Below are 16,795 nucleotides of genomic sequence, written 5' to 3' on the forward strand. Positions count from 1 at the left end.
AAAGAGTGGAGAATTTTCTATGCCCCCTGCCGCCCACCTTCCACCACCCAAAGGCACTCCCCCACGAAGGAAAAAGGAAAATACAAGTCTTAACACCTTATGCTTTTTAGAGCTGCTATACTTCTAGCTTTTCCCCATGCATTGTCTTACTTGATCCTTAAATCCCCACAGCTGTGGAGACAGGCCCGGTGAGGTTAGGCAGTTTGTTCTGAGAAACAAAGCAGGCTAATTGGCAAAGCCAGGGCTGGACCCTGGCTTTCCTAGTTCTAGTTCTGTGCTCTTCATCACACCACAGTGCATTTGCTTTAGCTGTCGGGCAAGATTATTTGGAAATCAGCCCGGAGCCTTTTCTCTTTGTTGATACAAATCATGTGCAGATCTTTGGTTTCTAAAAGAGATGGCAAATTGAAAAGGAGAAGGTGGTAACTCCAAACAAATGAAAGACCCCATTTATAGCCCTCTAGAAAAGTGAACAATAATAACATAATAATAATAATAATAATAACATAATGCACAGCATTATGTCCATAATGGAAGAAAAGTTTCCATTAATTCTTGCACTGTTGATGCGTGCTTCCAGACCCTGGAACTCAAAACATCTCCTGATTGTGCTCTGTTGGAAGCCTCAAATTACAATTAAGGAAGCATGGGTCTCTTTCTTCCTTATTATTGAGCAAAGAGATTCGACCTGATCTAAAACAGGATCTGCTTACACAGAAGGGAGAAATAGACAGCCGGGTAGGTGGGGAAAAAAGAATCACTCCAACTTATTAGAATCAAGTTCAGGAGAAGGCTAACATTTCCCCCAATTTGTACAGTTAGTTAGCTCCTGCTACTCAGAAATATATTATCAAAACCACCAAACCCCTGGTTTTCCTTTCTTCTCTCTTTTGCTGACCACAATATGACTACTTCAGTGCTGTTGACAACCCCCACTGGCTGGTAGAGTGTCCTGGCTTCTGGGAGACGTCATTCATTATCTGGGAAACAGTCGTAATCCTGAATGTATTTAGAAAAAGTGACTGGCCAGTAAAGCAAACCGCTTTCCCCAGGCCAGGTCACTGTTCTCACTGGAAGAGCTCTGTGGCTCCTCTTGCTACATGTTCTTCATAGGTACCCTAATCATCATTAAAAGGTTAAAATATTTTTAAAAGCAGAAATAATAGTTTTGCGGTGGGATTTGTTTTCCCACAGCTGGTGCATTAATGTTGCCTATGGGCATTGGCTGGAAGCAGCTTCCTTTATGTATATTTGGCAATGTGTTTTTCTAATGTCTATGAAAAACGATACCAATGTGTCAACACCTACCCAGTGATTATGCTCACTATCAGAACAACCTTGTGTCCCCATTTATGCCAGATAAATGAGGGACATTGCTGTACCTGACTCCCAGGGTAAGGACTATTTCCCCCACATGCCCCTGACATGGCTGGGTATCTGTGCCCTCCCTCCACATCCCATTCAGGCCTCCCTGCCTGGCCCTGAGGTAGCTTTCACAGCGTTCCCTTTCTTCCAGTCATTGTCTTGGACTGCTGCCCAATCCCTGGCCCCCACCTGCCTTAAGGCTGAAACTAAAACTGGAGATCAGCCAATGGGGCAAGGCCAGTTGATCCTCAAGAAGTGGGTCCTGGGAATGAAAGGAAGTTCATTTAACTTATCAACAGCTCCAGTAAAATACTAGATGGGCCAGAAGGTCAAAACCAACGCCTTGAATGAGGCTCAGATATTATCAGCTCATTTAAGTGCCTCATAATATGTTTGCCTTGCTGTCACAGAAATCAGCTGCATTTAAGCAAGTTGGCTTAATGCTAAGAGGCGATTTTTATGTGTGTTTGATGAAGCCCAAACAGCCACTATCAGGAATAAGTATTTAAGCCCTAAGCAGGCAAGTTCTGATGACCTTCTTGAGACAAGGAGAATAAATGAATAAACATGCATCTGTCACTTTACCCATTGCTGGTTAAGACTGCTCAGTTGAAGCATCGTCCCTCTGACTTAAGATATACTGTATTTGTTGGCTTTTCTCTTTTAGTAAGCTACATGTTGGAGACTTACAAAGGTGGTTTCTAAAAATTAACTTTGATAATGGCTAATAGTGATGGGTATGAGAGGTCTTTAAAAGTATATCCTGAAGAACTGCTTTAGTGGGAAATCCTCACTTAGCATCATGATATTTCAAGGTGCTTCCAAATCAAAGAAAAAAAAAAGTAGTTATAAAGCAGTTCCAACTTTTGAAACCCTTGGAAAAACAACCCATTTAGCTGTATCAACTGTTTCTTCCAGTTCCAATTCCACTCACCTCTACTGTATTGGAATTGAATATACAAATATAAATACCACAACCACACAACCCTCAAATCTAGACATTTCCAAAAAGCAAAAAGGATTCCTTTTCTACATAGTCCTGGGTCTCAAGGCTAAGATCTTTGAGAGAAGAGTCTTAGGCTATTGCTTAAACAACTTTTATTACCTGTGAGATTACCCAGGTTACAGAGGAAGGGAACATCTGAGCCACCTGTTCCATACATGAAGCAGACAGCTGCCATAACAACTGAATTGACCTGCGGGGGGGGGGGGGGGGGGCGGGGGGGCGTCATTTTGAGGTACTGAGGTGATACACCTAGCGATTGTTACCCACTCCGGAAGATGGCAAAGCTGCTAAAAATCAGGCAAGTTACCTTTGGGATGACAACTGGATGCAAGAAAGCCATACAGTTGGGGTCATAGGCTTTCCCCTGCCCTTGGAATTTCCCTCCCCCTTCAGTCCTCATTAAGTCCATTGTAGCCCACCAAAGGGTCCTAATGTCCTGCTAGCTCCCTGCTGCAAGAGGGAGGGGAAAGATGTCTGAGGTCTCTTCGTTGTCTCTGTCTCGGTCCCTAAGGCAACAAGAAACTGGAGCTGCTGGGGCCTGCCTGGCAGGATGGCCCGCCCGTTGGCTCCGCAGAGTGAGCAGTCCCGGCAGCCTCCGGAGCAGAGTTCTGATGGACTTCACTGCTTCACCTCAATGCCAAGGGCTGGACTTGTGCGATTCAGTTCCCAGGCGGCTGGAGCGTGGTGTCAGGGCTGTCTGAAGAGAGCAGAGGCAGTTTAGTGCAGTTGGCTGTGTGGGGTGGGAGCAGAGGCCTCGGTTGGAGGGAGAGGCAGGAGAGGAGGGAGAACGCGGTCTGGGGTGGGTAGGGTGGTGCTTCTTCCAGGACCTGCCAGACAGGGTCTGCGGGCCCTCTCGTCGTCGTCTGGGCCTCAGGTGAGGCGGCTCCTGGAAGGGGAGAGAAGGAGCAGGCCGCTGGGGGACCGTGGGGAGCCGAGGGGGGCGCGCGCAAGCAAGCAAGCGGAGCGGCGGTCCTAGACCCCCTCGGCGGTGCCCGGAGCCGGAGTGGGCGGCGGCCGGAGGGCTAGCGGGTGGGGGCCCTCCGCGGGCGAGCCAGCTGCGGTCTCGGCGTCGGCGGCGGCCCACTCGTGCACCGCACAGGCCTGGGCGGGCTCGTCCTTGACGTCGACGAGATTGCGGGAGCGGGTATAGGCCAGGATGAGGCCTCCGGCCAGGCAGGCATAGAAGATCATGATGAGCAGAATGTAAAGATAGGCGTCGTCGCCCTTGGCACTGGTGGCCTCGCGGCCCACGAACGGGTCACGCACGACCCCCATTCCCATGCTCGGGCCGGGGCCAGCGCCCAGGCCGCTGGCGTTGCCCCGATGGTGCAGCTCAAGCAGCAGGCGGCTGAGGAGAGTGCGTAGCCGCTGGCTCTCGCTGCAGTTCATGGCTGTCGGGGAATGGCACGGTGGCTCCAGGACGCTGCTGACCTTTCCCCCGGGGGCGAGGGAAGCAGGCGAGAGAGAGACAGAGAAAGGGAGAGAGAGGCGGCGGCGGCACCTGGCTTCTGGGCGGGCAGTGGCTGGGGGCACTGGCAGCGCGGGCCTCCTTATCCCCTCACCCCCGCCCTCCTCCCCTTCCCCACCACGCCCCCTCCGGCCCGAGGCCGCCTCTTCCCAGGCTCCCGCTGTCTCGGCGCTCTGGGGAAAGGGGACAGCTGGTAGGGGGGGAGGAGAGGGGGACCAGGGAGGGGGTGAGGCCCGCGGAGGGGCGGAGGGGCGGGGGCTCGGAATGTGCGAGGCCCTGGGCGACAGAGGCTGGTGTAGCAGCGCGCTGGGGCCAAGCCTGGACCCTGGGCTGCAGAAGAGAATTCCTTCCGAGTTCTGGCCACCTGCCCCGCGGGCCGGCTTTGACTTTGGTGCAAAGACAGCCTCTGGCCCCCCAAGGCCAGTCCTGCCCCGGGGTGCTGCCAGCGCTGCCGCAGAATGGGCAGCCGAGGCCATGTTCCTCCGATGTCTGATGGCAGTGGCTCCGGTAGCCACGGGCCCTGGCCTATCTTTCCAGCCTTATCTCCTTCCCCACCCCTGCACCAAAGCAGAGCATTTCAGATGCTCAGGACAAATCTGGTGACTGAAGCGCAGTACAACTCCCTGGTCTCCCAGAAGGGCTTCTGACAATAAACCAGCCTCCTTGGAGGTCCCCCTGCCCTGCCCTCCTATCCATTTGTAGATAGGCCTACCCACTTTAGCAGGGGGATTGTACCATCCATGGCATGAGCCTGTTTCCCTCTGGGAAGCCATCTTCCCAGAAATGAAACCAGGCTCGTCCATTAAACGGGAAACGGGCATTAAAAAGGCCCTTTGGGGGCACCTGAGTGGCTCTGTTGGTTAAGCCTCTGCCTTCAACTCAGGTCATGATCCCAGGGTTCTGTTTTTGTTTTTGTTTTTTTGTTTGTTTGTTTGTTGTAGATAAAGTGCATTTATTTTCTTTTATATGTGTTTTCCATTTTTAAAAAAAAAGGAGAAGGAAAAAAAGCCTCCTCCTTTCCAGCACCCAGTGTCCAATGGGTTTGGAGACGTGGAGCCAGGGCCAGGCCCTAGGAGAAGGTGTGGGAGTAGAAGGCAACGGCATTGGCAGTGTAGTCCATGGGGAGGAGGTGCCCGATGTGTCTGGCCCCGAGGCTGGCCCCACCCAGGGCAGATGAGTGTTGCAGCTTCATCAGGGTGAAGCTGGAGAAGGAGTTCTAGGCCTGGATCTCTCGGCCCTGGGTCAGTGCCAGAAGGAAACCTTCCCTCAGCAGCTCCCAGCTCTTCCACACAGAGCCCACACACAGGATAGGGAGGCCCAGCTCCCCCTGGAACAAGACCGGGTCAATCTCTCGCAGCACTGCTGCCACGTGCCTGCCCAGCATCTCCCCAGCCTTCCTGAAGATAAACCGGCAAAGGGGATCTCCCTGCTGAGCACCTTCTGCAATTTTCTGGCAAAACCCAGCAAAGCGGCATTTATCAAAGTCCCTATACAGGTGGGTGAGGATTCCTAGCCAATCTGGCACCTGGAAATAGTTGAACATCGCCTGTTTGATGTAGCCAATGTCATGAGGAGCTGCCTCTAGGTTGTCGATAGAGTCGAACACTATTTTCACTGCTTGGTGTGCAATCCAGTAGGCTGAGCCCTCATCCCCCATCATGTGGCCCCAGCCACCACAGCCACTCTCAGAGCCATCAGGGTTGATGAGCCTGCAGTTGGAGCCTGTCCCAGAGATGAGCACGATCCCACCATCCTGCGTAGCTGTGGCAATGGAGCCAGCGGCGTCAGTGGTGATTAAGTAGTTTTCACTCAGGTTGGGAAACCGGTCCCTCAGCTCCTCTGTCAGGATCCTCAATGCGTCCTCCTGTATCCCACCACTCAGGGACAGGCCCAAGCTTCGTAGAGGGACCAGAGGATCCAACCCAGGCTCAGCTCGGAGCCTGCTTCTCCCTGTCATCCCTGCTTATGGTCTCTCTCACTATCTCTGTCTCTGTATCTGTCTCTCTCAAATAAATACATAAACAAGCAAACAAACAAACTTTTTTAAAAAGGCCCTTTGTGACAGTCTCTAGATATCTTGGGATCTGAAAAGTTTGAGTTCTAGAGAACATGTGCACCGATCACCTCCACATCCCATTAGGCTAGCGCCCAGCCCCATGCCTCTCCAGGGCTTCATAATAGGTCTAGGCCCTGCTGGCTGGTTGTGGGGCAGCCATTTTTCCCCCATTGGGAATCTTCTTTGAGGGGAAAATAAGACACTGCGACAAAGATCAGACCACAGTATGTTAAATCACAATCAGCCTGGGCTTCACAAAGGAACTGTGCTCAAAGGGCTGATTTTTAGACAATGAATAGAAAAAAAAACATGAGGCCATGGTTGCCAAGTGATAATAGAAGGAATGAAAAAAAAAAAAAAAGAGGATAGGGCTTTATGCACCCTTGAGACTCAAGCTGCCTTTTTGAGACCCTTTCGTCCAACTGCCATTCAGTGTACAGGTGCCATGAGATTAAAAAAAAGAGGGTTTTGGGGTGCCTATCCCCCTGCTGCCCCTTCAGGGAATGCAGCCTTCTGTGTGTTGGGGTGAGGTTGGAACCCCAGGGCACTATACCCAGAGTCTCAAACAAAGCCTTGCAACTTCTACACAGGTCTCAGAGACACTCCATATGGCCCTGACCACTGAATCCCTCCCAACCACCTTGCCTCAATGTCCTCACCTTAGTGGGGCTCAGGGAAGAATCACTAAAGTGACTTAGCATGAAGAATGCCAGAGAACACAGCTAGAAAATTCTTGAAACAAGATCAACCTAAGGATAGGACTAAAAAGCTAAAAGGCTCCTCTTATCATGCTCCAGAAATCTCTAGCGTCTAGGGGTAGGGAGTGAGGGAGAATCCCTTTCACTGTCACATAAAAGTAATCATTTAAATTCCTATTGTACTTTGAACAGCCTTATGAGCTCAGAGGATTCTTTCCATTTTCAGAAGAGGAAACTAGTTCAAGTAGTTAAGTAGCGGAACTAGAATGATGAAGTTTGACCTTGTTCATCAGAGTCCTAACACGTTACTCTTGTCACATGGATGGTATCCACGAGCTGCCTCCATTTCTCCACACCTCCCTTCCCTGGAACCTTCTAGAATCCAGCACATTTGCCAAACCACTCTCTGTAAATTCACCAATGACCTCCTGACCAAATTCAAGGGTCTCTGCTCAGTTTTCATCTCTGACCTCAAGGATGAATTTGATACCATCAACCACACACTCCTTCCTGTAACTGTCCTACTCTTGGCTCTCATGGCATTGCATTCTCAAGTTTCTCTTATCTCTCTGACCCATCATTCTCTGTCTCCTTTGCTGGCTCCTCTTCTTTCCTCCTCTGTTAACTGTTGGAATCCCTGAAGACTCAGTCCTCAGCTATTCTCTCTTAATATCCATTTCCTTGGAAAGTGTCTCCTTACATGGCTTTGAGGACCAACTGGCATATATTTAGCCAAATTTGAATCTCTAGCTCTGATTCTTTGTCACATCCACCTGCTCCTTCCTTTCTGGTTTGGCCACAAACTTAATCCAAACTCTCTTTACCTCAGGTCAAATATGCAAACGTTTGGCAGAGTCTCCTGGCAGATCTCCCTGCCTATAACCCAATCCACCCTGATTTGGGTAGAGTACAGATCTTCCTCAACTTAAAATGGGGTTATGGGGCAGCCCAGGTGGCTCAGCGATTTAGTGCCGCCTTCGGCCCAGGGCCTGATCCTGAAGACCTGAGATTGAGTCCCACGTCAGGCTCCCTGCATGGAGCCTGCTTCTCCCTCTGCCTGTGTCTCTGCCTCTCTCTCTCTTTGTCTCTCATGAATAAATAAATAAAAATCTAAATAAATAAATATAAAATAAAATAAAATCGGGTTATGCCCCGATAAACCCACCATAAGTTAAAAATTTCTTAAATCATGGGCACCTGGGTGGCTCAGTTGGTTGGGCTTCTGCCTTTGGCTTGAGTCATGGTCCCGAGATTGAGCCGCATGCCAGGCTCCCTGCTCAGCAAGGAGCCTGCTTCTCCCTCGCCCCCTACTTGCTGCTCCCTCTGCTTGTGTGCTCTGTCTCTCTTGCTCGCTCTTGCTCTCGCTCTCTCTGTCAAATAAATAAAAAGCAAATATTTTAATTAAAAAATGCACTTAATACACCTGACCTGCATCGCAGCTTAGCCTAGCCTATTTTAGACATGCTCAAAACTCTTCCATTAGCCTACAGTTGGGCAAAACCATCTAACACAAAGCCTATTCCATAACAAAGTGTCAGAGGTCTCACGTAACTTACTGAATACTGTATTGAAAACAGAATGGCTGTAAGCCTATCAGTTATTTATGAGAACAAATTGTAGCATATTTAGCCAGCATGGGAAAAGATCCAAATTCAAAGAAAATTTTGAAGTACAGTTTCTAAGAATGTGTACCACTTTCACACTCTTGTAAAGTCAAATAATTATTAGTCAAGCCATCCTAAGTTGGAGACCCTCTGTAACTCTCTTCCAACACCACTTCCACCAATTCACCTCTATGTTGAAAAACCCAGAATCGCTCCCTGTTGCTTCTTTAACGAAGTCTCATCTTCTTTGGTGGGCCTGAAGTCCTCACCATTGATGGACACCATCTCCTCCCCTTGAATTTGAAAAACAGCTTTTGGGGTACCTGGGTGGCTCAGTCAGTTGAGAATCTGCCTTCAGCTCAGGTCATGATCCCAGAGTCCTGGGATTGAGCCCCACACTGGGCTCTCTGCTCAGCAGGGAGCCTGCTTCTCCCTCTTCCTCTACTTGTTGCTCCTCCTGCTTCTACTCACTTGTGCTCTCTCTCTCTGTCAAATAAATGAATAAAATATTTTTTAAAAACAGATTTTTCCCGGAGTCCTCTCCAATACACTGTGCCTTCCACCTTCCTCAAAATCCACTGACTGGAGGAAGCCTTGCTTGATACCCCTGTTGATGGTCTCAGAGTCTTTACAATGCAACCTTCCTGGTGGTGCCTTAACTCTGACTCCAGCACTCAGCAGAGAAAATTTGGAAAATGGAAAAAAGGCCAAGAAAAAAATTACCAATAGCATGCACACCTGCTGCAAACAGGCGCACACATGCATTACACCCCCTTACACACATCATTGTTTTGTAACCTATCTTTTCACTCAATCACATCTTGTGAATTTTTCCTATGTCAATTACATTTTAATAACATCATTTTCTTGTCTGCACAGTATTTTAGACCACAGATCTACCATTATATATTTAAGTTAGCTCTTATTGTAAGATTTCTGGTTCTTCCCAGGTTTTTGCTATTCAAAATAATGTTTCTTTTTTTTAAAAGATTTTATTTATTTATTCATGAGAAACAGAGAGACAAAGAGGTAGAGACACAAGCAGAGGGAGAAGCAGGCTCCATGCAGGGAGCCCAACGTGGGACTCGATCCCAGGTCTCCAGGATCACGCCCTGGGCCGAAGGTAGTGCTAAACCGCTGAGCTACCCAGGCTGCCCCTCAAAATAATGTTTCTATGAATACACACAAAGCTAATTCTAATTCCATTAAATGAAGTAATTGCTAGAAAGAGCACACATTACTCATTTACAGAAGACTGGCATGGGGAGCAGGAGATGTGTGAAAGGGGGTGGAATTAGGAATGAAGACTAGTCATAAAATTTTAAAAGGCCCAACCCTTGGCAAAAAAACAACAGGTGTGTGTGTGGGGGACTCTGGCTTTGTTTTTACTTAAGGGGCTGCTGGGTATCCCTTCAAATCCTAGTCTGAGGCCAGCCCCGAATGGCTGAGATGCCAACCCAATTTCCCCACCACACTTAATGAAACTGCAAATCCCTCAGACAAGGATTGGATCTCATTCCTCCCACCCTTCCATCCCCTCCTAAATCTGCCCTGTACCTGTCAAATAATCATCTGTTTCTCCATCGTCACTTATTACCTGGAGGGTTATCAAGTGTGTCAATAAAGGGAAGTCATTTATAATATTGTATTTAGACTTTCACAAAGTCTTGGAAAAGATTCTGTTCCATGCCAACTTTGTTTTAAAAGTACAATTGAGGTGCCATGTGCTAGGAAATACTTTTGCCATTCCTTGAGACTGTGTGTGCTTCCTGCCAATAGCGCAGCTCCATGGAAGTTGGTTGAATTGAACCTGAGTTGAATTTGGCTGGTGGCCAAAGGACAGGCACAGATGCTAAGCACTGTTAGAGTCCAGAAGGCTGGCAGACCCACAATGGGCTCCAAGAAAGGGCAAGAGAGAAAGCTTCTTCATACACAAAGTATAGACCAAGAAAGAATCATTCATTCATTCACTCATTCGACAAATATCTATTGCATGTTCCACTGGGTAGAGGGCACCATGCTGAGTCCTACAGACATGAAGGTGAATGAGTCACATTGGTGAACTGTCTGGGGCTTCATAACTGTAGCAGCCACTCCATAAACTGCAAGAAAGCAGGGAGCATGAGGATCTGGAGTGGACTGAGTAGTGGGCATGAAGTCTAGCCAGAGTTCTGGCTTGGAAAGAATTCGGACTTGGGACATGCTTTAAACACTAGAGTCCGAAGCCTTGTTTGAAAAAGGAAGACCGCAGGTGGTCTGAACTCACTGTCGTGGCAATGTGCCCTACCCACTCCCGGCAGCACCATCTCGATTCTGTGGCTCACCACCAGCTGCCACAGCAGGTCCATGCTCAAAAGAGGGAGGAGAATAAATGAGAAATCTCCTGGGTCCCACCAGGGCTTCTCAGTTGTTCTATAGGAATATGTGCAGTACTTGGAGGGGGTTGGGTGGAGACTGGAGTTTGATAAAGGTCACAATATTTGTGGGTTGGAACGGACCCGAGGGGCTTCAGGTATCTACTTTAGAGACTTTGGGGCATCTTGGTGGGCTCATGCTGCAGCCATCCTATATCCAAGCCACAAACTGGAGCATCAGATACAGTGACCTGGTCTCATGTATTGAATGCTTAACATGCACTGGGCAGATTCCATTATAGTCACTAACTGTACAGCAACCCTACGAGTTGGGTAGGGGTGATGTCAAAAATATTTAATGGCTGTAGTAGGTCTTGGGCACTGATCACTCAGAATAGGCAACCAATTGGAATAGATGCTGGCCATAAACAACCAGTTTAGCCTTGCAGAGCCACAACATTATGGAGCCAAGAAGTAAGAAAGGAGCACAAACTAAATGGCTTCCTCTTTCCCATCTGCTGGGAAAGAGGAGGATCTCATCTCCTCTCACCCTGGATCATTCTGCACCTCTCTCCTCCCCAGGGGTGCATCCATTTGTTCTCTCTGCCCATTGCAGGTACACAAGAAGCTCCCTTGGCTGTTAATCCTTCTAAAGCAATGAAATCTGTTGCAGCTGCCCCACTCTCCCAGCAGTTTTCCAAGGATATCGCTCGTTGGCTTAAAATTCTTGAATGGGCCCCACTGGATTGCCAAATTATCACCCTAGGGCAGCCTCCAAGACTCTCTGTTGCTCTGGCTTGAAAAGGCCTTCCAGTCCTATTTGCAGCAATAATTATTCACATGTCTTTCATGCCAGGCACTTGTCCTTTTTAAATTATTATCTTTTTGCTGAGATACAACTGATTTACAACATCATGTCAATGTAAGATATACAGTGTGTGGGTTTGATACATGCATACGTTGTAATGTGATGACCCCCACAGTGGTAGCTAACACCTGAACCACTTGACCCATGTATCTCTTCTTCTTCTTCTTCTTCTTCTTCTCCTTCTCCTTCTCCTTCTCCTTCTCCTTCTCCTTCTCCTTCTCCTTCTCCTTCTCCTTCTCCTTCTCCTTCTCCTTCTCCTTCTTCTTCTTCTTCTTCTTCTTCTTCTTCTTCTTCTTCCTCCTCTTCCTCTTCCTCTTCCTCTTCTCCTCCTCCTCCTTCTCCTTCCTCTTCCTCTTCTTCCTCTTCTTCTTCTTCTTTTTGGTGGTGAGAACAATTATGACATTTTCCCACCAGATGAAATTTCACTCTCCTTAGCATCCCCAGTGTAGGATAACAGTGACATATGTGCTTGTCAGATGGTCCCTGCAGTCCTTTTGAGGACAGGTGCTGTGTTCCTCCTCCTTGAATCCCTCACCTAGTATGGTGCAGTGGCTGCCAAATCATAGGCGCTCAGGAAATATTTACCTAGGTTTGAGGTCTGCCTTCCTCCAATGAGGGCTCTTTTGTAATGCTTGAAAGAAAAATTCACTTCATGCAGGATGCCAAACTTAGTGGTTATAGTTTTTCCAGAAAGGAAACTTCATTGTGCAAAATTTCAAACACACAGCAAAGTGGGAAGAATTTTCCAGTGGATACCTTGTCACTTACTATCCATCACTAATGGTTTCCCATCTGGGCTTTATCTACCGGTTCCCTAGCCATCTCTCCACCTGTCTGTCTATCCATTGTCTTTCCTCCCTTTGAAGTTGCCAACTGCTAAGCATTTTCCACATGCCTACCCTTAACTTGAATTCAGTATTTGCTTAAGATTGTTTTCCTTTCGAGGTAAAATACGCATACAATGACATGTGCAAGCATTAACTGTACATTTGCTGGGCTTTGGCAAATGTGACTGTGTAACTTAACCACTGGCTAAGATAATAGAACCTTATCACCACTCAAGAAAGCTTCCTCTTGTCCCTTCCCAGAGATAATCACTCTTCTGATCCGCAACCCCCCCCCCCATTGGTTCGTTTTGCCTGCTACAGAACTTCACATAAATGGAAACATACAGCATAAATTCTTTTGTATAAGACTTCTTTTACTCGGCCTGATGTTTTCAAGGATCATCTATGTCATTGCATACATCAGCGGTTTGCTCCTTCTGATTGCTGAGGAGCACTCCATTGGGTAGTGATCATAGTACAGTTTGATTATCCATTATCCATCCTCCTAATGATGGACACTTGAGATGTTTCTGGTTTCTGGCCATTAAAAGTAAAGCTATGGGGCGCTGGGCTGGCTTAGTTGGCAGAGCGTGCAATTTTTGATCTTGGGGTTGTGAATTTGAGCACTCATGCTGGGTGTAGAGATTGCTTAAGAATGAATCTTTTTTTTTTATTTTTTTATTTTTTTTTTAACTTTTTTTTTTTATTTATTTATGATAGTCACAGAGAGAGAGAGAGAGAGAGAGAGGCAGAGACACAGGCAGAGGGAGAAGCAGGCTCCATGCACTGGGAGCCCGATGTGGGATTCGATCCCGGGTCTCCAGGATCACGCCCTGGGCCAAAGGCAGGCGCCAAACCGCTGCGCCACCCAGGGATCCCAATCTTTTTTTTTTAAAAGGAAAACTGCTATGAATGTTTTCATACAAATCCCTTTGTACGAATGGGTAAATATCTTGGGTAAATATATAAAGGTGGAAATGCTGGGTCACCAGGAAGATATTTTAGAAGACACAGCCAGACTGTTTCCCAAATTGGTTGTATCATTTTATACTCCCACCAACCATGTATGGGGATTCCAAGGGTTTGTGGTTACTTTTAGCCTTTGTCTTGTACCCATGAAATGCACTTACCCTTACACTTATTAAAGGGCGCAGCTGGTGTGTGGTTTATTACTTAAAGCCGGTGTGTGGTTTATTACTTAAAGCCTTCCCCTCTATTTTGCTGAGTGCTAGATATACACCCAAACTGTAGATAAAGTTGCTAAAATGTGAGAGTCACTTCTGTGTGAGGACAGCCTTCGCTGAAAGCTTATGTGTGCCAAGGACTGGGATAAGCACTTTATATGCATTATCTCCCTCAGTCCTCACAAGGACCCCATGAGGTAGGTACAGTACGATTCCTGTTAGACAGATGAGGAAACTGAGGCCCAGAGAGGTTACATAACTTGCCCAAGGCCACATAGCTTGCAAGTGGTCACACTGGTCATCTTTATTACTGTCATGCTATCATGCTGCTGTATAATGTCCTTTGTATAGAGGGTAAGGGGGGAAAAAACTCCTTTGTTGGAAGACTCATCTCACTGCCTTTATTTTGCAGCTGAGGATAGGAGGTCCAGGGAGAGGGGACTTGCCTGAAGTCCCCCATCAGTTGATAGCAGAGCCATCTGAATCCAGTCCAGAGGAATTTCCACTCCACTGCACAGCCTCCTTCAATTCGCTGCACAATTCAGATTTTATTTCTAGCTTTTTAATGGTGACAAGAGTCTGCAAACCACTTTGAGGTCTTTCAAAGCAGTGCGTGAATCTCAAAGGGTGGCAGAAGATCAACCTTCCTTCTGGGCCAAGGCACATGGTCAGAAAGTCAATTGTCAAATTTCTGTCAATACATGCCTCGACATTATCTCAAAAATTTTCTTCCACCCACTCAGTTCTCTCTGGGAAGGTAAAGAAAACAAAGTGGATACTCAGGGTATTCTGTGGGAAAGGCAGAGTCCCCAGGGCACTTTTCTCTTGGACTCCCACAGCGCCATCTGGTGGAAGCCTGGGATTTCTGCAGGTCTTCGTTCAGAACGTTTTTCCTTTTAAAAAATTTTTTGTCTATATTTTTTTAGTTGGAGTTCGATTTGCCAGAATATAGCATAACACCCAGTGCTCATCCCATCAAGTACCCCTCTCAGTGACTGGGTGATGGGCACCCAGAACGTTTTTCAACTGGAGAGTTTTTTTTTTTTTAATTTTTTTTATTTATTTATGATAGTCACAGAGAGAGAGAGGCAGAGACACAGGCAGAGGGAGAAGCAGGCTCCATGCACCGGGAGCCCGATGTGGGATTCGATCCCGGGTCTCCAGGATCGCGCCCTGGGCCAAAGGCAGGCGCTAAACTGCTGCGCCACCCAGGGATCCCTCAACTGGAGAGTTTAATGGCGGGCTTCCCTGCCAGGTCCTGCGCCAGGCCGGTTAGTCCCCGCGGGATCGAGAGGAGACCTACCTTCTATGATAAAGCTAACTTTCTAAGGAGTTAAGGGCTACCTAGACCGTTGCAACGTGGTGTGGTAAAGACCCCATAAGAGACAAATGATAGAGCATGGTGGATAAGAGCAGCCGCTCCAACCTCAGACAAATAGGCATTTTGGTTCTGGCTTGGCCACCTAGTGGCTGGCTGTGTTATCAGAAGCCATCAATGAGCCTCTCCTACGCAATGTCCTCAACATATGATGAGAACAGCAGGGTTCACCTCCCCTCACCCCTGCGTCGTGAGTTATGGCATGGCAGCCTTTGCTTCCGGGGGTGCCAGGGATTTCGGGGAGGGCCTCTGATCTGGGACATGACCTGGGAACATTTAGGAATCACTGGAACTGAGGCCCAGACCAAATGAGAAATTGGTTCCCACAATGAGTAGGCACAGCTTGACATAAAATTAGATGCTAAGAGAAAAATCAAGACCAGTTGTATCAACTACCATGTGTTTGTTCTAATTTTTGGCTTTGTTCGGGGCAATAATGCTTCAGTGGCTCTTTATTCATCCAGCATTATGCTAAATAGGCATGATGGTGCTTACTGATTTCCCACTGCCTCCAAACATGAACAGTTCACAACCCCTTCTCTGATTTTCCAAATTGTGCCTGGCATACACCAAGATGGTATATGACTCTGTGTTGTTTTTCCCTGCAAACTTTTAACCCTTTCCTTTTATCCAAATGTTACTCATCATCCAAGGTCTAGACTCTCTCATTCATTCATCCATTCATGAAATATTTTTTTTGATTGACACATAATTGACATGTTAGTTTTAAGTATACAACATAATGATTCATATTTGTATGTATTGTGAAAGGATCACACTAAGTCTAGTGAATGTAGGTCACCATATGCAGTTATAGAATATTTTTCTCATGATGAGAAATTTTAAGATCTATACCTTTAGCAACTTTTGAATATGTGTCACAGTACTATGGACTATAGTCACCATGCTGTACATTACATCCCCATGACTTATTTATAACTGGAATTTTGTACACTTTGACCCCCTTTACCCATTTCAACAACCACCCAACCCTCTCTGGCAACCACCAGTACATTCTGTATCTATGAGCTTTTTTTTTTTTTTTTAAGATACTACATATAGGTGAGATCATACAATATTTGTCTTTTGCACTCTGGACATTTCCCTTAGTGCAATGCCCTCAAGATTCATCCATATTTTCACAGATGGCAACATTTTCTTCTTCTTATAGCTGAATAATATTCCTCTGTGTGTGTGTGTGTACTTCCTGTATTTTCTTTATTCATTCATCCATCGATGGACACTAAAGTTGTTTCTATATCTTGGCTATCATAAATAATGCTGCAGTGAACAAGGAGGTGCACTTCTCTTTTTGAAATAGTGTTTTGTTTTCTTCAGATAAATATCCAGAAGTGGAATTGCTGAATGGTATTTTTTAACTTTTTGAGGAAACTCCTTACTGCTTGGCACTGTGGCTGTACCCATTTACAGCAGTGTACAAGAGTTCCTTTTTCTCTACATCCTCACCAACACATTTTATTTCTTGTCTTCTTGATTCTAGGCATTCTGGCAGGTGTGAGGTGATAGCTCATTGTGGATCTGACTCGCTTGAAATATTTTTATGAGAACACACTATGTGCCAGGCACCGTGGCAGGCCCTGGAGACAGAGCAGTGAATGAGACAGACTCCGTCTACCTTCACAGAACCAACAGTCTGCCTGGGACTATAAGCATGAAAACAAAGTATCATGGCCACATGTTGCCAATGCTTTCCAAGAAGGGGGATATATCTAGAAGAGCATTTTCAATAGTTTTCACTGAAACAGCACACACAGATACCATCCATGATGCTCTGGAATTAATGAATAAGAAAGCAACCTACCAGGAAGCCCTGGACACCTCAAGGGCCAAGGGCATTAATATCTCAGGCACACTTGGAAGCTCTGGGTGATCTCTGGTCTGTAATCTCAAGCTTTGAGATCGCTGTTGCTCTCACCCCACTTTGTCCTTGCAGGCTGATGGACACAGAAGGGACGCTGCTACAGGT

The 16,795-nt window shown here is 47.0% G+C and overlaps 1 protein-coding gene and 1 pseudogene across 1 annotated transcript; both read right to left on the bottom strand.

Moving 5' to 3' along the window:
- Positions 1-2,456: 2,456 nt before the first annotated feature.
- KCNE5 (potassium voltage-gated channel subfamily E regulatory subunit 5) lies at positions 2,457-3,919 on the bottom strand. The gene has a single exon (XM_025431378.3). It carries the CDS (start codon positions 3,758-3,760, stop codon positions 3,344-3,346), a length of 417 nt encoding a protein of 138 aa, XP_025287163.1. The 5' UTR covers positions 3,761-3,919; the 3' UTR covers positions 2,457-3,343.
- Positions 3,920-4,785: 866 nt separating this feature from the next.
- LOC112649513 (N-acetyl-D-glucosamine kinase-like) lies at positions 4,786-5,811 on the bottom strand (annotated as a pseudogene).
- Positions 5,812-16,795: the final 10,984 nt, after the last annotated feature.

This window comes from Canis lupus, chromosome X, assembly GCF_003254725.2.
Source record: "Canis lupus dingo isolate Sandy chromosome X, ASM325472v2, whole genome shotgun sequence".
Classification (NCBI taxonomy): Eukaryota; Metazoa; Chordata; class Mammalia; order Carnivora; family Canidae; genus Canis; species Canis lupus.